At 32.1% G+C, this 22,842-nt stretch overlaps 1 protein-coding gene and 1 non-coding gene across 5 annotated transcripts in view; one reads left to right on the top strand and one right to left on the bottom strand.

The window, feature by feature from the left end:
- Positions 1-22,842, top strand: part of Mkln1 (muskelin 1) — a 327,297-nt gene that overhangs the window by 212,044 nt on the left and 92,411 nt on the right. For 3 of the 4 annotated variants that reach the window (XM_058582834.1, XM_058582833.1, XM_046455052.2), the window contains 2 exons: positions 3,405-3,514; positions 5,232-5,424. In XM_058582834.1, coding sequence (XP_058438817.1) covers positions 3,405-3,514; positions 5,232-5,424 — 303 coding nt within the window. Of the gene's footprint in view, positions 1-3,404; positions 3,515-5,228; positions 5,425-22,842 lie in introns of those variants that run through there. The other variant, XM_058582835.1, reaches the window with a different exon arrangement.
- On the bottom strand, positions 13,891-13,963 carry Trnaa-ugc (transfer RNA alanine (anticodon UGC)). The gene has a single exon. It is a non-coding gene; the product is annotated as a tRNA-Ala (tRNA).

Genomic DNA, 22,842 nt, shown 5'->3' with positions numbered 1-22,842 from the left:
ATTGCATACCTTTGAAAATATTATATTACAATTGGGATTAAAGTGAATTTGATCCCACAAAGAATAATAAAAAGCCAGAATCTCACATTTTGATTTGGGAGAAAATTTCTCTTTTGGAACAAACAGTGTTCTTTATAATCATCATTTGCTGCTCTATCAAGAGTAGGCCTGTTTGTTTTGTTGAGCCCAAAGAAATATCTGAAATCCTAATAAAAAGTGCTTATAGTGGAGGGCTGGGGTTGTGGCTCAGTTGTAGAGTGTTCGTCAAGCACACATGAGGCACTGAGTTTGATTCTCAGCACCACATAAAAATAAAGACATTGTGTCCAACTAGAACTAAAAACGTAAATTTTTTTTTTAAAAAAGTGCTTGTAGTGTAAAATATAATTTCTGTTCAATTTCCAGCAAAGCATTAATTTGTAAAAACCTTTTAAAAATGTGTTGTAGTGAGATTTCTTCTATATACCAAATGTTCTAATTGAAGTTTTGGAAGGGAAACCCTCATGAGATTAAATTAGAGAAGAGAAAATCTAAAGTGTAATGAAATGAGGGTATCTGTTACAAATGACTAGAAGAGTTTACATCCTCTTTCATACCCAAGATAACAACTGTATGAGGAAATTAGGAAGAAGGAGATTGGAAGGATTCTGGAGTCAGTCCTGGTTTTGTGTAGATAGAATCAAATGGATTTCTTTGAAGGAGTCATTTTCAGTTTAAATAGTTGTGGGGGCTTCAGAGAGAGGGTTTAGCTCTGACTGTATGCAGTATACATTTTGGATCTCAAGTGTTTGGAAGTCTAGGATGGGTACTAAGTTGCAGTGGGGGTGTTTATCCTCGAGGTTTGCTTGGGTAGGTGTGGCCTATTATGAGAATATATATATAAAGGTGATATTTTAAAAGTATATTATTAGGAAGAAAATTCATATAATAATAATGGCTAATAATGATAAAAGCTAATGTTTATTGAACTCTTAGTATGTACCAGTTATTATGCTAAGTACTGTGTGCTTCGTCATTGATTCTACAATAGAATAGATAAACTCTTTCAAAGTGGTTAATATTAGATTTTAGGATCTTCTAGAAACTTAAAATGACTAGCTAGACATCTAGAAAAGTTCCCAAATAATATTGTTAAAATACATTGAATGTGTCACAGAGTTGTTTCGTTGTGTTGAGATATTGACTCCTTCAATTCTAGAGTAGCAGGAGCCCTAGCCTGTTGTTCTTACATGCTATATGTATCCCATTTTATGAAAAAGGACGACAAAAATGATTTTTGCTCATTTTTGTATAAGGTTGTACTACAGGAAAAACTGGTGGTTGAACCCTAGAAACTCCTCATCTTGAGATGTATATTAGGAGCATCTTATCTTTTTATTTAAGGTGGGAGCAGAGGCTTGATTTATCAGGGAACCTAAAATGTGTGGCTACAGCGTCAATGCACATTTAGATTTCTTATATATTATGTGTAGTACCTAATATGCATTATTGAGGTAGTTAATGCCACCAAAAATCATTGGTAATTTTGAAATGAGCATACATCATTCTGTTCATTTCATCCATACCCCTTTAATCTGTTGAAAATTAATTTATGTGTTCATTTATCTGTAATATGACTTTTTTATGGTGAGATGCTTGATAATTTACCTCCCTCCCTATGTTCTTTACAAAGTATATAAAATTTTTTTTGTAGAAGTATCTCTTTTGGACTTTTAAAATAGTTATTTTAATTTTTTAGTTGTAGATGGACACAATATCTTAATTTATTTATTTATATGTGGTGCTGATGATCTAACCCAGTGCCTCACATGTGCTAGGCAAGTGCTGTTACCACTGAGCCACAACCCCAACCCCTTTTTCAAGACTTTTGCATGTACAGAGGACATCTCATTAGAGCACAAGTGTTTAAAATAAAAAGGTTTTAATTAATGAATGTTTTGCTGGGACTTAAATAGATATAATAGAAAAATCTCATCTTCCTTTCTTTTAATTTATTAAACTTGGACCTCAAAATCTCTAACTAATGTTATGTGTCTGGTTACATATAGAGAACTATGTTATTGGGGCTTTGAGTTTTTAATCTTATTTTCATTCAGACTACTTGATGGTTATTTCTGTGTGATGTGGTAATACGTTTAAATGTTAGTGTCACATTAAAAAATGAACAACAAAACAATGATAGTAATTTAATATTTCTTGATAGAAAACATGTTAAAATTTTTATTTGTTGCACATAGAAACTGAAAGCTATATTAAATGTCCCAGGGGTCCTTCATATATCCACATAGTTATTTGCTACTACCTATCCCTGTCTTCACTCACAGAGCTTCCTTTAAATAATGGCCTCCCATTATATCTGAGCCAGTATGTCCTAGCTCCTTATTTAGTCTGTTGTACTGAAAAAGGCAATGAACCTGGAACTCAACAGGCCTGGTGTGAGATGCTGTGGATGTAATATTTTAATATTTCATCAAAACTTGGCAAGTGTTAGATTTTTATAGGTAGTTCCATTATTGACTCCGAAATCATGTCAATGAACTTATTTTGTTACAATAAAATTCCTGGCTCTATCCTATACTTTTTAATCCATTCATGATTTTGTAATGCCATTCATTGGTCTTTCAAACTTTGTAACATTTCATACAGTATTTTAAAAATCATGTTCATTAATATCACCTGCAGACAGAAAAATTTATGGAAGCAGTCCAGACTCAAAGTGATAGATACTTGTTTTCCAAAATTCTAATTTTTTCTTGAAAGTTTGAATTTTTATCCTCTACAGCAGATATCATTAGTTGTTTTTTCTTGAAATGACAGGTAATATAGCAGATACTCAAATTGAGATAATCATAAGTTGTCTGTCAGTTTTTCTTTCAAGAATAAGAATACCATGAAAAAGCAATGATTATTGTAGCTCACAACTCAAATAGTAACCAAGTTCTAAAGATAACTATTATGCTTTGATATGCAGCAAAAATGCTTTATATAGGGCTGGGGTTGTGGCTCAGCAGAACAGCGATCACTTGGCACGGGCAAGGCCCTGGGTTCGATCCTCAGCACCACATACAAATAAATTAATTAATTAACAATATTGTATCCAACTAAAACTAAAAAATAAATATTTCAAAAATGCTTTATATGTATTTCCCAATTTGACACAGAGGATAACAAAAAGATTACTTGATTTACTTAATGTTAGGGATTTAATAACATTAATTTTTACTGCATCATCAAGAGCACCCCAAATGAACTTGCTTTAATTAAGTATAGATGGTAGTGAGAAATACAGTGTAATTTGTTGTTGTCAAATGAATGGTTATAGGTTTAATAGTGATTTTTGTTTTGCTGAAGTTTTATTTGAATTATGTTAATTTTTTTCTTCTCCTCCTCTTTCCCTCTTAAAGTTCCACTCTTGTCCTGGGGGCCCAGCTTTAACTTCAGCATCTGGTATGTTGAACTCAGTGGTATTGATGATCCTGATGTAGTACAACCCTGTCTCAACTGGTATAGCAAGGTAGGACTGTATTTTAAAATCCCAAACCTCTACAGAAGGTGAAATATGTCAATCTCTATCTTCATTGTGAATTATTGAAAATATTGAGGATAATAATAAAAATTATAGTGATTAATCAGCGAACATTTATTAAGTATGTATAGTCTGCCAGCCTCTAAGCCATCCTGATAACTTGATTGTTATCATTCTATGAGATAGGTACAGTTGTAAGCTCATTATTTTACAGATGAAGAACTGTACTACAGAGAGGTTAAATATTTTGCCTTGGCCCACACAGTTGTGAAGTACTCAAGGCAATATATGAACTCAGATAGTCTGGCTCTGCAGTCTGCCGTTATCTTATTAGACCCATTTGGCCCGTGAATTTTGTTTTTAACCTACATTGATACTCTTTGATCATAGTGGTTTTTTTCCTTTTATTTTTTTTGAATACCTTTATTTTTATGTGGTGTTGAGGATCAAACTCAATGTCTCACACATGCAACATAGCTTTTAGTGGGTTAGTTTTATAGCCTGATGGAAAATTTAAGATGTGAATATGATTGAGACTCCCAAAGTCAACATAATAAACAGGTGTTATTATTTAATATAATTTTATTCTTTTGTATAGATAAGCTAAATCTGGGGCTGGGGCTGTGGCTCAGTGGCAGAGCCATTGCCTCGCACATGTGAGGCACTGGGATTGATCCTCAGCACCATAAATAAACAAGATAAAGGTAAATCTTTTTTTAGAGGCAAAATTAAAAGGCTATTAATATAAAATTAATTGAGTACAGAATAATTCTTTGTTTATTCGATAAGGTTAAATCTTTGCAATTGTAGTCTGAAAGGAGTGTTTAATAACTTACTAATCAAGAAATCAGCTCATTGTAAACTGATTTGTGTTTTAACTCTTCAAATTTTATTCTCTTGCTTTATTAAATGGTAATGCTTTTTAAATAAATCATTGTTGTTTGATTATCATGCTGTGGTTCTCTGTTTTCTGTTTTATTTGAATTGTACAATGGTATACTTAGAAAATTTAACATAATCCCAGGACATAGTCTTGAAGTTGATTTAAAAAAAAATAACTTTTTATGAGTTTATATTTTTGGCATTTATCCTGTTAGGGGAAAATTTTTATAAATTGAGTACCTACTTTTTAGGTTCTCATTAATTGAAATATCTACTTTAAATGATCAGGTACCCCAGTCTTAGAAAATGATAAAATTTAGTCTCTTCATACCATACCTATTTACAAATTTAGAATACCTCGACATTTGATAATACTTGTCATTCAAGTAGTAGTTTATCAATAAGAATCGAGAACAGAAAGCTTATAATTTGTTTATATTATTTCATTGTGTCCGTGCTTTCAGGACCTGCATTGTACTGTGGTTAGTGGATGTCATGGGATTTACAATTTTTATAATTTGAAGTGGTCTTTAATACATAATATCTTGCATCTTTTTAAAAAATTCAGACTCTGGAATTAGATCTGATTTAATCTCTCCTTCAGCAACATACTTTGTGACCTTGGGCAAGTTATTACAATGGGCTAAGCATTAGTTTTGCTACTAGAAAGATGAATATAATGGTATCTAGTGAATAAGATTAGTACAGTGCTTGGGAGATATTAAATGTTCAGTTTAGATTATTTTTTTTCCCTTTTTATTATTTCTTGCAGTAACAACCAAGCAAATCTCTTCTTTTCATACTTTCTCTTGTGTTCTAGTAGTACCGTGAACAGGAAGCCATTCGCCTTTGCCTAAAACACTTCAGACAGCACAACTATACAGAGGCTTTTGAATCACTGCAAAAGAAAACCAAGATTGCATTGGAACATCCTATGTTAACAGATCTGCATGACAAACTGGTGTTGAAGGGTGATTTTGATGCTTGTGAAGAGCTGATTGAAAAAGCTGTAAATGGTATGAAATTTTTCTTAGGGTCATTTCAAGTATATAGGGAACTTTTTCAAAAAGTATATATAGCATTATGCTTATTAATCTTATACTTTTTTCCTGCCTTTTTAAAAATTTTATTTTTTAGTCATAGATGGATGCAATATTTTATTTTGTTTATTCATTTTTATGTGGTGTTGAGGATCGAACCCAGTGCTTCATATGTGCGAGGCAAGCACTCTGCCACTGAGCCACAACCCCAGCCCATTTTTTCCTGCTTTTTTACTGTATAATGACTGTTGACTCCTTGAATGAAGGAATTCTTTCATGTACAATAGTCCAAAATGTAATGAGACTTAAAGAAAAGAAAGAAAGAAACATACATAAATTTAAGTACCTAAATTTAAACTGTCATTATGGAAAATCATTTATTTAACTAGCAATAAGCCAAGTTACAAATCATCTTTTGTTGCTACTTTTCTTCAATACTCTAGGCCTGTACCTTTAAGTATTTTTGTCAGTATTCTAGCCAGTATTTACTGTTAAAATATTAAGAATTAATTTTGGGGGGCTTGGATATTAAAAAAAAATCATTAGTAGACAATATAATGAGCAAAGGGATATGACTAAAAAATAGTGTCTGTGTGGTGTGAATGCTAATAATTGCTGATTTTTCTTAATGTAGCCTAATCTGGCTTTGAAAGAAATGTAAATATTTGAACATGTGTATAATCTCCCAAGGTAATAACTGCTTTGGAGACTGACACCCATTTGAATACTTAAAGCTTGATAGAACATCTTTTTTTATTTTTTTAACCCAGAAACTATTTTATAATGACAAAGAACAGAATAGGTGCTTGTGTTCAGTATAAAACTTATAGAATTGAATTTGGTGTATCATTTTATAGAAAGAAGAATAACAGATGTTACTGCTTCATTTTTATGTGTTTTAGTCTTCTTGCTATTGTTATTATCCACTTTTAGGTATTTATATTTATCAGATATTATGTTGAATATTTTATAACTAAAGAAATCAGAATAATACTGTCTTTTTAATTTATAAATTTAAAGAATGAAAAGAATGAATTACTTACAGCTCTGATTTGTTAAATATGATATTATATCCTAGTGGCTGTGGAGCTGAGGCAGGAGGAGCAGCCTCAGCAAAAGCAAGTCACTAAGCAACTCAGTGAGATCCTGTCCCTAAATAAAAATACACAATAAGGCTGGCGATGTGGCTCAGTGGTCAAATGCCCCTGAGTTCAATCACTGGTACCCCCCCCGAAAAAAGACATTATAATAATATAATATTATATATAAAATCTTGTCAGGGAGCCTTACACATTGTTATTATTGCCTTTTTTAATTAATGCTGATTGATGTTTAAAAATAAATGATTGGTACTTTTGAAATAGGGTATACTTTGTAGTGTAAGCAAAGAGTATATATGTAATAATTTTCTACCAAACCATTAAAATGCTGCCAGTGAAAGTATATATGCATATATAATATTTCTAAGAGTGAATTCTGTATTTTTTTTTCTCTCAGGATGAATGAAGCAGGTGATTTATGTTTTTCAGTTGGTTTGTTTAAAATCTTTATCATTAAGGCATTTGCTATCATTTTGTTAAGGGAAAATAAAGCAACCATGGGTAACTTTATATAATACTAAAGATAGTTACCCTTTTTGTTTTTTGGTGCTGGGGATTGAACCCAGGGCCACTTTACTACTGAGCTACATCCCCAGTCATTATTATTATTATTAAGTTGCTTATGATCTAAGTTGTTGAGACTGGCCTTAAACTTTCCATCCTCCTACCTCAGACTTTGGGATGAGTTGCTGGGATTACAGGCATGTACCACCACATCCAGCTAATATAGTTAACCTTTTAAAGGTGTCTCTTTGATAGGATACTCAGATAAGAAAAACTGTTAAAAGCATATGCATCTTAGAGTACTACAGATACTTAATGTAGGAAGTTTAGGAAAATTAATAGTAACTCTAGTTTTGAAACTTAGAGCCAAATCATATTTTTATACTGCAGTGGGCTTTCCCCAATCGGCTACGAACACTGTTCATTAATAAACACTCTTCCCAAGGTTGTTCAATTTGCTGCTAACCTCACTGACGATGATTTGTTGGACAAATAAGGTAGTAAACAGTGCAGTTTTTTGGCTCATGCTCCTCTAAAAACAACAGAGAAGGACAAGAAGTTCTTGCCTACTAAGTAGAAAGGTCTAGTGAATCAAAAGCATCTTTTGTAAAGCTTCTTACAATAGAAGGGGAAAAAAACTACTTTCAGTATATTAATTTATGTGATCTTCAAGTATGGTTAATATTTTTTAAAGTATCAGGCTTACTTTTTTTAAATATATATTTTTTTGTCAATGGATCTTTTATTTATTTGTATGTGGGCTGAGAATCGAACCCAGGGCCTCACACATGCCAGACAAGCACTCTACCACTGAGCCACAGCTCCAGCTCCTGGCTTATTTATTTTTTTATTCTGTTGGCCTATATCCCTGTATTTATATTTAACTTCAATAGAGAAGACTCTTGAACCAATGACTGCTACTACTTCTGACAATCTAGAATTTATTGATGATGGGCATAAATAATCACCTAGAAACAGGAAAGTTTTACACAAACTCCCTTTGTGTAGCTTATCTTATTTAAATAGATAAGTTTGCTTTTAGAGACTATAGACCTTCCTTTTTTTACTGTTTAAAATTCTTACAGAAGAGTTTGACTGCCTATGTTAAAAAAAAAAAATAGATGAAGTTATATTTAACTTTACAGAGCTTTAATGAGATATAATTGACATTGTGAACTGTACATATTTAAATTGTATAATTTAATAAATTTTGACATACCTGTATACACACACACTCACACACACACACACACATGACACCATAACCATACTCATAGTAATGGTCACCACTCTCCAATTTTTCTCATGCCCTTTTGTAATTCAGCCCTCTTTCTCAATGCTGCCATTCCCTTCCCTGGCAACCACTGATTTGCTTTAAGTAACTGTGGATTAGTTTTCATTTCTTTATAAATCAATCATATTATATAACACTCTTTTTGTCTGACTTTTTCAATTGCAGTTATTTTGAATTTCATCTATATTGTTGTATGCATCAATATTTCTTTCTTTTTATTGCTGAGTAATAATCCACAGTGTGGATATACCATAGTTGGCTTATGCATTCATTTGTTGATAGACATTTGGGTTGGTTACAGTTTGGGGCTATTATAAGTAAGGTTGCTATGAACACTTACATACAGATCTTTTTTTAAAGGAAAAATATTTAGTTTTTAGTTTTAGGTGGACACAATATCTTTATTTTATTTTTATGTGGTGCTGAGAATTGAACCCCGTGCCTCATGCATGCTAGGCGAGCACTCTACCACTGAGCCACAATCCCAGCCTGTGTATAGATCTTTTTGTGGAAATATACTTTTGCTTTTCTGGGTAGTTACTTAGGAATGGAATGACTGTGTCATATGGTATGTATACATTTTAGTTTTTAAGAAACTACCAATTCTTCAATGTTGTACTGTTTTATATTTGTAGCAGTAGTGTTTGAGAGTTCCAGCTGCTCTACATCCTTGCCAGTATTTAGAAAGTCAGTCAAGTGTTAGCCATTATGATAGACGTGTATTGGGGTCTTGTGGTTTTAATTGCATTTCCCTAATTACAGTGATGTTTCTCATTTTTCCATTTGGTAATTTTCTACCTTGGTGTCTTCTTTGGTGAATTTCCTGCTCAGATCTTTTGTCCATTTTTTTATTCAGTTATTTGTCTTCCTATGATTGCATATTAAGAATTCTTTATAGTTTTTGGCTACAAGCCCTTTATCAAATACATATGGGACTTGAAAATATATTCTCTCAGTCTGTGGCTTGATTTTTTTAGTGTCTTTTGAACATCAGAAATGTTTAAATTTTGGGGCTGGGGTTGTGGCTCAGAGGTAGAGCGCTCGCCTACCATGTATGAGGCATGGGGTTCTATCCTCAGCACCACATAAAAATAAAATAACAATATTGTGTCCACCTATAACTAAAAAATAAATATTAAAAAAAAAGAAATTTTTAAATTTTGGTGGAGCTTAATTTATCTACTTTGTTGTTTACGCATCATACCTTTGATACTGGACCTAAGAAATTCTTATCTAACCCAAGGTCACAAAGACCTTTGTTTTCTTCCAGAAGTATTATGGTTTCAGATTTATAATTAATTATATGATTCAGTTTGACTTAATTTTTGAATATGGGACACCCAGTAAGATTTTTAAGAAATCATATGGAAATCAAGTATGTTTCATCAGTTTATACTGTCTAGATTACTATAGCTTCATAAATCTTATAATCAAGTAGTTAAAGTCTTCTAGCTTTATTCTATTTCCTGCTATTTCATATGTATTTTGGCTATTCTAGGCTGAATTTTCATTAGAATTTTAGAATCTGCTTGTCATTTTCTACCAAAAAACAAAAGCCTGTTAGAGTTTTGTTTTGCTTGCAATAAATGTAGAGATCAATTTGGCAAAAATTGAAATCTTAGCAAAGTTTATCACCGTGTTTATGAAGGTGATACGTATTCTTCATTAATTAGTTCTTTTTAAAACTTATCTCAGGATTGTCTTAATTTTTAGTTTCTTGGTCTTGCACATGATTGTCAAATATTTTGCAGAGAATTTTGTATTTTCTGTTACTATTAAAAATAGTACTTTTTAAATTGTTAATTGTTAATTGCCAGTTATAATATAGAATACAATAGATTTTTGTATATTGCTTTTCTAGTGTACAGCCTCCTTAAATTTATGACTTAAGTTTTACTAGCTGCTTTTGTAGATCCCATAGTTTTCAGTCATGTCATCTGCTTTTAAAAACACCTTTAAATTGTCTTGTCTAATCTTTTTTAAAAATATTTTTTTAGTGTAGATAGATATAATACCTCTATTTTATTTATTGATTTTTATGTGGTGCTGAGGATTGAACCAAGTGCTTCACATGTACTAGGCAAGTGCTCTGCCACTGAGCCACAACCCCAGCCTCATTGTCTTGTCCAATCTTGATGCATTTTATTTGGTTTTCTTGTCTTCCTACACTGGCTAGAACCAGTATAATATTGAATAGAATGGTGAGAGTAGATGTCTTTGCTTTATAAAGCAGTCATTAAATATATATAAATATAATGTTAGTTATAAGGTGTTTTATAGCTGCCTTTTTAAATTGTTTTTATTTTATTTTATTTTTTAAAGAGAGAGAGAATTTTTTAGTTTTCGGCGGACACAACATCTTTGTATGTGGTGCTGAGGATCGAACCTGGGCCGCACGTATGCCAGGCGAACACGCTACCGCTTGAGCCACATCCCCAGCCCTGCCTTTTTTTTAGATTGAGGAAATTTCTGCTCCTACTTAGCTAGAATCTTATTATCATGAGTGGTTTCATTCTATCAGCTGCTTTTCCTGCAATTTTTGAGACGATAATGAAAGGATTTGGTTTTGACATTTGTTAATATATTGATTATATTGGTTGATTTTCAGTTTTTAATCCAACATTCCTGTGGGAAAAAAAAAACTTATTTAGTAATGGTGTCTTACTCTAATTTTTATATAGTGTTAGATTTTTTTTGAAAAAAATGTATTGGGCATTTTTATGTATATCTGAGTATTTTGTAGACTGGCCTACAATTTTGTTATAATGTTCATGTCTTGGTCTGGTGCCTTCAAGAATAAGATGATAATTATTTCCTTTTCAATTTTCTGAAAATATTTATGTAGAATGAGTAGTAACATGGTAGAATTCATCAGAGAAGGCAAATGGGCCTGAACTTAATACATAGTGATGAGGTTTTTAACTACAAACAATGTTGTTAATAGAAGAATTGCTATTTTCATTGTTTCATCTTAAGAGAGTATAGTAGTTTATGTCTTTTGAGGAATATGTCCATTTCTGACTTAAAATTGCACATAATATTTTATTATTTTCCTCTTGATGTCTTTATATCACATCAGAAGTCTGTCTAGAAGTCTTCTCATTTTATGTTAAGAAGATGGCTCTTTATTTTATTTGATTTCTGCTCTTTATTACTTTTTTCTTCTTTTCCTTTTTCTTTTTTATTGAAAGCCAAAGCCATTGATTTGAGATCTTTTTCTTCTTCTTCTTCTTCTTCTTTTTTTTTTTTTTTGTAAAGGAGGCATTTATTGTTAAACATTTTCTCCTTAGCACTACTTTAGTTGTTGTCTCACAAATTTGGTTATGCTATGTTTCATTTCAGTAAAAAATACTTAGGCATAATTTTTTTTTCTTTCTTGCCAGCCCTTATGCCTTTCCCCCTTGTATTTAATCTTTGGGCTAAGTTATCTAATAGAAGATTGAGGAAGATAATGATAGTATATATCCTTAATATAGTTCATGATCTCAAATGAAATGCTTTCATCATTTCATTGTAAAATATAATTTTTGATTTGGAGTTTTTTGCGATCTCTATGTTAGATATCTAGATTGCTAAAAGTTTTTGTTATAAATGAATATTGTCTTTTATCATTTTTTTCTCTACTTTTATGATGTGATTTTTACCCCCTACTTTGATTTTCTAGTGTTAAGCATACTTTGCATTGCTCAGATGTGCCTAGCTTTGTCATGTATTTTTTTATGGTGTATCTTGGATGTAGATTGATTAATATTTTCTTAGCATTCTTCCAACTATTTCCCCTGACTTTTTTTGCATTCTTATGTTCCTTTCAGGTTTAATATTAGTGTTATCTTAATTTCACATGATGGGTCCTGGTCTCTTCATAATGTGTTAGGATTTCATTCTTATATACTTGATAGAAATGAAATACTTGGTAGAAGCAGTCTGTGCTTGAAGTTTACTTGGTGGCAGTAGTTTTTAACTATTTAATTTTTTTAAACATTGTAAGAATAATCAGGCTTGTTTGGTAGCTTTAAAATTATATTTTTAAGGAAATTGTCTATTTCATTTAAAATTACATTCTTGTGGGCATTGAAGTACGCTCATCCCCTGTTATCTGTTTAATATTTGCAGGAATTCCTGGGATGCCCCTTTTTTGTTGTTTATATTGGCTATTTATGTTTGTTGTTTATATTGGCTATTTATGATCTCCTTCCCCATTACTCAGAAGTTTCTCAAATCCAGTAGTCTAATTTTGAGAAAACCAACTTATGGTTTGTTGATCCTTTCTGTTATTTTCTGTCCTTTGATTTAAGCTATTTACTGTTGTTTCTTTCTCTCTCTCTCTCTCTCTCTCTCTCTCTCTATATATATATATATATATATATAGTTAGTCAAGGTTGCTAAATCACATTGCATACATCTTTGTCAATAATGATTATCTGTTGGATTCTCAGCTATTGAGAAAAATGTGTTTACACTTTTCACTGTAATTGTAGATTTTTATATCTCCTTAAAGTTCTGCACAGTTTTTGCTTTATATATTTTATGCCATTGTTTAGTTACACACAGATTTTAAATTAAATCTTTTTTTTGCACCAGGTATTAAACCCAGTGGTGCTTAACAACTGAGCAGCATCTCCAGCCTGTTTTATTTTGCGACAGCGTCTCACTAAGTTGCTGAGTCTCCTTAAGTTGCTGAGGCTGGCTTTGAACTTGTGATCCTCCTGCCTCAGCCTCTCGAGCTGCTAGGATTACAGCTGTACCCAGCTCAGTTAAATCTTTTTATTATTTTTTATTTCTAGTAACATTTTTGTCTTAAAGTATAAATTGGCATATTAAAACATCCACTTTCATTGAGTGTTTGCATGACATCTTTTTCAGTATTTTATTTTCAAATTTTCTGTATCCTTCTTTTAAAAGAGTAGCTTCTATAAATTTAGTTGGATTTTTAAAATATCTAGTGTTGACTGTCTTCGTTTGATTTGAATATTTTACATTTCATTTATGTGATTGAATTTCTGATAAATAAATGGATTCAAACCTACAGTTTGTAAACTTTGTCATATCTGTCTTTTTGGTTGTTGTCTCTCGCGTTTTCGCTTTGTAAACTTTTCATTTTTTTCCTTCTATTTGCTTTGCTGCAATGTGTTCCATTTATATTTTTTGTATGCTTGGTCTAGAAATTATAACAAATATACCTCATTAACTTAATAAAATTGGTCAATACCTTTTCTCTCTTCCCATACAAGGACTTAGTGGACTTTAAGTTTTAGTGGAACTCACCTTCCTAATTCATATGCTCTGTTATTATCATTGATTTTGACTCCACATTTGTAGACCCTGTAAAATATTACTATTATTATTTTATACAGTTAGTGTTCACTAGTTTAACCCAAATATGACTGATTTTTTTCTTCTTAACCATTTACATATTTGATCCATATTATATCTAGGATTGTATTCCCTCTGCCTTAAGCACATCCTTTAAAATTTTTTCTAATTAAGGTTGGCTGTTTTTAGTTATACATTGACACAATATCTTTATTTTGTTTATTTATTTTTATGTGGTGCTGAGGATCGAACCCAGGGTCTCTCACATGCAAGGCGAGCGCTCTACCACTGAGCCACAACCCCAGCCCCAAGGTCGGCTATTTTTGTCTGAAATATTTGTCTCTTTTCTGAAAGGATATTTTGCTGGATGTAGAATTTTAGGATGGCAGTTGTTTTCTTCAAATACATTTGAATATCATTCTCCTGTTACGTTACATATGCATTATTGCTGATGAGAAGTATGCTGTAATTTTCTTTGAATATAATTTCTCTTTTCCTCAGGCTGTTTTAATACTTCGTGTTTGTTTTAGATTATTGTTTAATTATATTAGCAGACTGTCTGCATTGATAGTGCTAACCTACTGTGTGGTAGCCTTTTCATTATTGCATAGTTTGGTTTTCTTTCAGTTAAGTCTATGTTGCCTTTGCTCTCTTTCTTTTATTTTTCTTAGTTATTCTTTTGAACTGCACATTCTTCCCCAATTCTTTTATTGTATTTACATCACTATTGTTAGCATCTTTTCTCCTCCTAAGACTTTGATTTTATTTCTCTGATATTTTCTATTTTTTTGGCAACTCTGATAATTCATGTTTTATTTCTTTTGTTATCTTACTCTTATTTTTTCAGTTATTCTTACCTTTGCTTGCAACAGTTTCTGTTCTGTGCTATGTTATAAGGAGAGCTGTTTAACTTTTTTATATTATTGGGAAAGTATTTGGAGATTTTCATCAATTGAATGACTACATTTTTCTTTTGGCTTGTATTCATTTGGCACTTTTTAAAAATTCCTTCCTGTTCCTTTTTATATCTTGGTATATAAACCCTGGGTTGGTTCTTTTTTATTATTATTAATCTTTGAATGAGGGGGGTTTTTCCTAGGTATTTTAAGGAGCTTCTTGTGAGTCATGAACTAGGGCTGTGTTCCAGGATAGCTCCATGTTTCTTTTCCTTTGAGGTGCTGTTTATTCTCAGCAGTGCTGATAATGCAAACTCTTTTTTTTTTTTTTTTTAAGAGAGAGGAGAGAGGGAGAGGGAGAGGGAGAGGGGGAGAGAGAGAGAGAGAGAGAGAGAGAGAGAGAGAGAGAGAGAGAGAAAACTTTTTTAACATTTATTTTTCAGTTTTCAGTGGACACAACATCTTTATTTTGTTTTTATGTGGTGCTGAGGATTGAACCCAGCGCCCCGCGCATGTCAGGCGAGAACATTACCGCTTGAGCCACATCCCCAGCCCCAATGCAAACTCTTTTTATCCCTGGTACCTGACTGCCAGACAGCCTCCTGAAACATGGTTCTTTCCATAATTCCTGCCAACCCATGCCTTCTTGCCTATGTTTATGTCATTTCTCTTTGCCAGCTGCTTCCTTTTTAATCATTACTTAAAATTCATTTTTCACAGTCACCTCTTTAAAGATAGATTATTTTTTTATTCTCTTGTGTGTTGTTCCTTCCTTAGTGCTATATTTCCCGTTTTGTGCATATAAAAAAGTCTTGTTACTTTTTTTCCAAATACAGTTCCAAACACTACATCAGTTAATGATATAGAGATCTTTACTATGAGATCTTTATAATGTACCATTGATTCTCTTTATATGACTTTAATTCTCAAACCTACCTTCTTTAGTTGTCCCCATTAAATGAATGAGAACAATTAAATAATTTGCCTAAGACAGCATAGCTAATCAGTGACAGGACTAAGATTTGAACTCTGGTAGTCAAGTACCAAAATCTATACCACTGTGGTTTACTATCCTAGTAAATTATTACAAGTTCATTTTCCCAATGTTGATTATATATTATGAACTTATATAATTCACATATTTTCTTTTCAGAATTGAACAAACTGGTGAAATGAATAATATTTTAAAAATCCGTTTCAATTAAAAAAAAACTTTTTTAGATAACAAAGAATTTTATGCTCCATAAGTTTTTACCTGTGAATATATTTTAAATTATTTTCTTAGAATGCAGTCTTTGTTTTGGTGATAAATGAAAGTTGATGGAAATAATTTAGTCTGTTTTTGTTTTATTTTGATCCCAGATGACCCTTAAACATTTTATTTTCCTTTTGTTAAAAGCTTCCTCATATTTTTTTACAAGAATATCTGTTGGGGTAAAGAACATACTGCCCAGTGAGAACTTTATAAAATATATTTATTTAGTATAGTTATACTCATAGAAAAAAATGAGGTGATGTTTCATCCAGAGACATTAGTTAAGTAGTTTCAAAACTGTTAGCAACTTTTTCTTAGTGTGCTTTATCCTGAATGATATTTTAATTTCTTTTGAATATTTTTATTTTCATCAGACTCTTCTGATTTCCTGCTTTAGATTTTTGTCAAAAATAGGCTCACCAAAATATTAACAGTGACTTTGTCCTGAAATATATATGTAATTTTTAAAAATCATATAATTCACAGGCATCTTCAAATTCATTTTAAAATTTTGTTTTTGAGATTTTCAAAGCAGGATAATGGGTGTTGTTTTATTTTTATAGATGGGATTGTCATTATTGTTTCTATAGAGAACATAAGTTTTTTTTTAACCAAATCATAAAGTATCTATAAGTAAATATACTAAAACTTTTAAGAATTAGAAATATAGAGAACATTATACATTTATTTGGGGTAAGAAGTATTAGCTTTTTGTCTTTAGATCCTGAAATGTTTAGAAACTTTTTTACATTAAAACAAGTTAATGGTCTGGGGATGTGGCTCAAGCGGTAACGCGCTCGCCTGGCTTGCGTGGGGTGCTGGGTTCGATCCTCAGCACCACATAAAATAAAAATAAAAGGTGTTGTGTCCACCGAAAACTGAAAAATAAATATTAAAAAAATTCTCTCTCTCTCTAAAAAACAAAACAAAAAACAAGGCATTGAAAGCAGTGTATTAAAAAGTCTTTACCCTGTGTTTTAGTCAGCATTCTCGCTGCTGTTACTAAAAGATCTGACCAGAACAATTTTAGGAGAAAAAATTTATTTGGGACTCCTGGTTTCAGAGGTCTTAATCCACAGAGAGTAGGCTCCATTCCTAAGGGCTCAAGGTGAGGTGGAATATCACTGCAGAAGGGTGTGGTAGAGGGAAGCAGCTTACATGATGTTAAAGAAGCAGGGAAAGAGCAATCTACACTTGGCAGACACAAATATATACCCCAAAGCCATGCCCTCAGTGCCCTACCTCCTCCAGCCACACCCCATCTGCCTTAAGTTACCACTCAGTTAATTTATTAATTGGACTAAAACTCTCACAACCCAATTACTTCTCCTCTGAACCTTCTTGCATTGTCTCAAGATATGAGCTTTTGGGAGGCACTTCTCATCCAAACCATAAGCACCCTGCTTTAATATTTACATTATTTTTATTGATTGCCTTATGAGATTTCAAGCTTGTGGAAATTTGTTTCTAAAAATTTAACTTTACAAAATAGTTTCTTTAGCATGTCTTTATGGGTTTGAAATAATTTACTGCTTACCAAGTCTTTAATAAACATTTGTGTTATTATTTATCTTTTGAAGGTATAAAAGAATATTTTTAAAAATAAAGCTTGGCATTTCATTAAGAGTAACTACGTAGTTTGCTTTAGATCTGATTTGAACTAATTATTTGTAAGCCAGTTTCCTTGTGTGTTAGTCACCTTTTCATGGATATAATCAGAATACCTGACAAGAATGCTCTAGAGAAGAAAAGGCTATTTTGGCTCACCATTTCAGAAGTTTAGTCCATGGTGGGCCAAATCCATTGCTCTGAGCCCAAGGTGAGGCAGAACATCATGGCAGAAGGACATTGTGGAGGAGTACTGCTCTATTCTTGACAGCCAGGAAGCAGAGAGAGAAGCCAAAAGGGGCAGCAGGAAAGATGCACCCTTCCAGGAAATGCTCCAAGTGACCCACCTCCTAAACCACACCCCACTTGCATAGGGTACCATACAAATATGATGAACTGTCTAGCTCTCATAATCTAATTATTTCACCTCTGAATATTCTTGGATTGACACAGGAACTTTTTTTTTCCAGCCCTGTAATTAATTTATTTTAAATTGACAATAGTAATTATATATAACTTATGAGGTACAATATGATGTTTTGATATTAGTATATATTGTGAAATAATTAAGTTAAACTAATTAACGACACAAGAACTTTTGAGGGACTCCTCATATCTAAACCATAATACCTGGCAATAGGCAATAAATGTATTAACATAGATTATATGCGATTGATCTTTAATTTATTATACAAAATGGCACATTGTTTATCATAGGTCTTAAGTAATATTTATTGTACATCATGGTTGATGATTTAATATTATAAAGTGAGTGTCAATACTTGGAGGTGTGAGTGTGTTTTATTTCTCTGTGTATATATAGGGGAGTGAGAAGACTGGAATTAATAAGCTTATAAAGTATATCTTAGATTAAGTCATAATTTCACCAAAATAAGAGATGGTTTGGTTTGGAGTTTGGGGTTTGTTGTTGGTTGTGGTTTAGTGGAATATCTAGCTTCTCAAACTAGCCATTGCTAGTTCCACCTGACAGGAATGCTTCTGGAATGATGCCAAACTAGTGTTTTCAAGAAGAAATAAAATGTAACCTCCAGCCATAGTAGCCAATAGATCTTTAAGAGAGGTGTCACATTTTCCCTTTAAGTCATAAGTAATATATTTTAGCTTTATTTCTGTTTTATTATATTGGATTTGCTTAATATTATGGTAAAATGATCTGGAATAATGAATTTTGTTTCCTAAAGTTTAAATCTTTTTCATATGTTCTTGCATATGTAAAATTACCGTATCTGTAGTTATATTTTATCTTAGTTTTTTCTTTAAGGAACTACTATATGATATGTGTAGATAAATGTATGTATCTCTTACACACACATATATATGTATGTATGTATCTCACATATATAAATGATATATATGTGATAAATGTGGAGTACCTAATGTTTTAAATTTTGTAAGTAATCTCTGCCAGGTTGATTGTAAATGCCTTTGGATATATTTGGCTCTCTTTATCCTTGTTTAAATAAGCTGATGTCAGAGTACAAAGCACTGCTTATAGAAACACGATATGTTTAGTAAACTATGAAGAAGAGACATTTCAGAGATAGCAAAAGGTATGAAAATAGCTTATTTTCATCCCCCTTATACAAGTCCCCCCCTTATCTGTGGTTTTGATATCTGTTTAAGCTATCAGTAATCACCCGTATTCTGAAAATGTGAAATCAGAAACGTCATAGTTTGAAAGAGAATAAGAGTACATTTGTAGAACTTTTATCATAGTATATTACTGGCAATATGTATGTTCTATTTTATTATTGTTAACTTTTGTGTTTAATTTATAAGTTAAACTTCATCCTTGGTATGTTATGTATGGAAAACAATAGCATATAGAAAATTATATACTATCTGTAGATTCGGGCATCTACTGAGGGTCTTGGGATTTATCCCTCATGGATAAGGAGGGACTTTTGTAACAATATGGTATAAAATTCTTCTAAAATTTAAAAAATAGTTTCACATATTTATGTGTTTTCTGGTTTTTCTTCAGGTAATTATAATGCTTGGAACAAAAAATTTGGAAAAATAAAAAAGTTAAAAAAAATTCCCAAAAGTATCCTAATCCCACCAACCAAAGAAATTACTTTTACCTTTCTGATGTATGCTGTTATATTTTTTTCTATCTTTGTGTGTATGTATTTACAGAATTCTTTAACAAAAATTTTGTCATATTTGAGAGGTTTTTTTGTTTTTTTTTTTTTGCTTTGAAAATTTTTGACAGTATTTTTTTAGGCCAATTACTTTGTGTGTACATGATGTGTTTGTGTGTTCGAGAGAGAGCTATCAAACCCAGAGCCTTATAAATGCTTAATGTGTGTTCTTACATTTGTTTTAAATGGGACAGTTGTGTTTGATAGAAAAGAAATAAACATGAGATCTGGATATGTAGAGTATATTAAACTTTTTAGGCTAGTATGAATGGGGATAGAGGGTTCTTGGAGAAGCAGTTAATTTTATCTGTACTGTTAGGCATGACTTAAAGATCAGGGGTGGGATCCTTTATCTGATTACAACTATTGCTTTGATCACTGACTTGTGAGCATTTAGAAGAATTCCCCCCAGTAAATTTGTGATTTCTCTTTTAATATAAGAATCACAGAAGGTTTAAAGGACAAAGAAAAGATAATAACTCTTCTAAGATTTAAACATAAAGTAGAATTAGGCATGCACACAGAGTGCAAGTAAATGTATTAGTTCAAACATCTCAGAATTTAGAAGGACCCTCAGGGCCCATCCAACTAAAAAATTCCAATTTTATATTCAAAGATACTTGACATCTGCAGTTTCCTCATTTTCTTCTGTTTTCTGTATGTATTTCCACCATTTGCTTTCCTTACCCCAGCTATTGCATGGACTTACTGTATATTTAAAAATCTAGGTCTTTTAATAATTGGATACTTTTATATTACCTTTAATTTTTTAAAGGAGCATTTTTAAACTTTCTTGTCCCCTTTTCAAAGTTGAATAAAAGTTCATTACTGCATTTTATTTCTAGATAATTCTAAATTTACTGTTAATATTTTTATATCGTTATATTATTACCATGAATAAGAGCCCCACGTATTTTATCTGAGAAAAAAGAGTTCCCACCTCTTATAATGGAAGAAAGGTTTTGATCAGAGTAGGCTGGATGGGGCAAAAGTCATTGGAAAAGTCCATGAGGGAGTAAATTATATGATAAAAATTCACCAAAGTAAGTTATGAATCTCTTTGTTCCTCTTGCTGTAACAATTAAATGTAAGTGCCAATTTAGAGTGTAATTTAAAAAGAAACTTTTCTTTGGCAAAAATTTTGACAAGTCCCAAAGGCAAAGGAAAAAAGAAATTGGATCAGTGTGTAGGATGGAATTTCCCATTAAAGTCAAATGAAAGATTTGAAGCTGAAAGGGTTGATTACAACTGAGTTTCATAATTACCCAGAAAAGAAGGGGATAAGGGAGATTTGTCTAAACTGCATGGTCACTGGCCAGTAAATAAGTCATGAAGAACATACCTGTTTTACTTACAAATTCTTTGAACAAGTCTTTGCTTTCAATGTCTACTGGGGAAAAGTCTGGTTGTTGTTTGTTTTGTTTTTGTTTTTGTTTGTTTTGAGATGGGTTTTCACCATCTTGCCAGCATGGTCTTTTAATGCATGAGCTTAAGCAGTCCTTCTGCCTCAGTGGCCTGAGTAGCTGGGACTGTAGGTAGGCATCACTCCCCCCAGCTAAGACAATCTTTATTCAGGTTGAAGTCTATGGCAAAGGACAGAATTTATAGTAAAGGTAGCTAAAAATTATGATCTTTTTGGCTCCATGTAAAAGAAAATCCAAGCTTGGTAAGGAAATATTTCATCACTTAAAGTCCAGAGGTAAGGTGGATTTCATGGTTGGTTGATTCTATGTTCCAATTTCTTTCTCTTCTGTCATTAGAGAATACATTTCATTCCCATACAGACTGACCTGAGCAGTTGTACATTGCATACAGATATATCAATGTCCGGAGGAATAAAAGTAGTTTTTCTTCTTCTGTGTTTATCTGTTTCAAAGTAAAAAAACATTGTCTAGAAGTTCCCTACGAGTTTCCTCATATTTTATTAGCTGGAATAGGGTTCCATACCAATTGATAATCATTTGGGTTAGATGGATGCATGTGGGGATTCAGTCTCATTTAATTACAGTAACTAGTGTAGAAACTCCTCTTAAGAAGTAGATTAAGAATTTATTGATGTTTCAGAAGTAAACAGTAGAACTTGAGTCCCAGCCCCACTACTTAAGAGTTATGTCATTTTGGTTAAGTTACTTAATTTCTCTAAGTATGTACTTCCCTGTTTGTAAAATGAAGATGATAGTGCCTGGTTCTTAGGGTTGTTTTTAGAATTAAGTGAGATAAATAAAACAGCACAGATTCTAACATTTAGTAAGTATTCAATAAATATAGTTCTGTTACTGCTGCTGGTACTCTTATTGGTAAATAGTTGTATTCAAAGAAAACTATATAATAATGGAATTTGTACTTTAAAGTGTTAGTTTTATCTTTCCCTGAAGAAGTACTGTTGAAGTCCCTAGTCCAAGTATGTTGGAGCTCCCACGTCCTTCTCTAGTTCTTTTGGATTCTGGTAACAAAGTACTGACACAGAATACTCTGGACTCAAAGGGATTGGAGTGCAGTGAATCTATTTCATTATAGGGCATAAAGATGAAAAGTTTGGTGATTCAAATAAAGATGAGTGTTGGGAGATCACATAAAAGAATTAAATATAACTCTTAATCTTTAATTATCCTTTTCTCTTTCCATTTGTATTTATATTAATGCCAGAACTGTCTCCCTCCCCAGTAGTAGAGCTGGAATTCAGGAATGCTCTATTCCTGAGAGCTATATCAGCCCTTTTTAAATTTTTATTTTGAGACAGGGTCTCTCTAAGTTGCCCACACTGTCCTCAAACTTGTGAACCTCCTTCCTCAGCTGGAATTATAGGAATATGCCACTGGACCTGGACAGAAACAATTTTGAAAAGGTGTACAAGTCTTATTTCAATAATATGGAACACTTACTCAGATTATTTATTTATTTTACTTTCTACTGGTTCTGTTTTGCAGCCTTGAATTTTCTGCCTTTTTTCCCCCTCCCAGATAATTCCCTTTTCTTTCTTTCAAGGTCTCTGTTTAAACACCCCCACCCCTGTTAATGTCATGTACTTGACCATTGAGTGCAGTAATGACTTTTTTCTAGTAAGTGAAATAATAATGGGAAACATAGTATATTTAATGGGAGCTACCACTAATGCAGTTTGTTTATGTGGTTGTGTCAACTAACACTTTACAATTTCTGTTTGGGGTAGCATGACAGGAAACTGAAGTGATAACATTTTATGAAAGTGTGCTATTGTATTAGTGACATATTAGTAGTTTCTCTTAATGTAGAATTCTTT

This window comes from Marmota monax, unplaced genomic scaffold (genome assembly GCF_021218885.2).
Source record: "Marmota monax isolate L192 unplaced genomic scaffold, Marmota_monax_Labrador192_F-V1.1 WCK01_AAM20220418_F8-fsc00131, whole genome shotgun sequence".
Lineage (NCBI taxonomy): Eukaryota > Metazoa > Chordata > Mammalia > Rodentia > Sciuridae > Marmota > Marmota monax.
The sequence above is the reverse complement of the archived record's forward strand: the minus strand, read 5'-3'. Positions and strand labels throughout refer to the sequence as shown.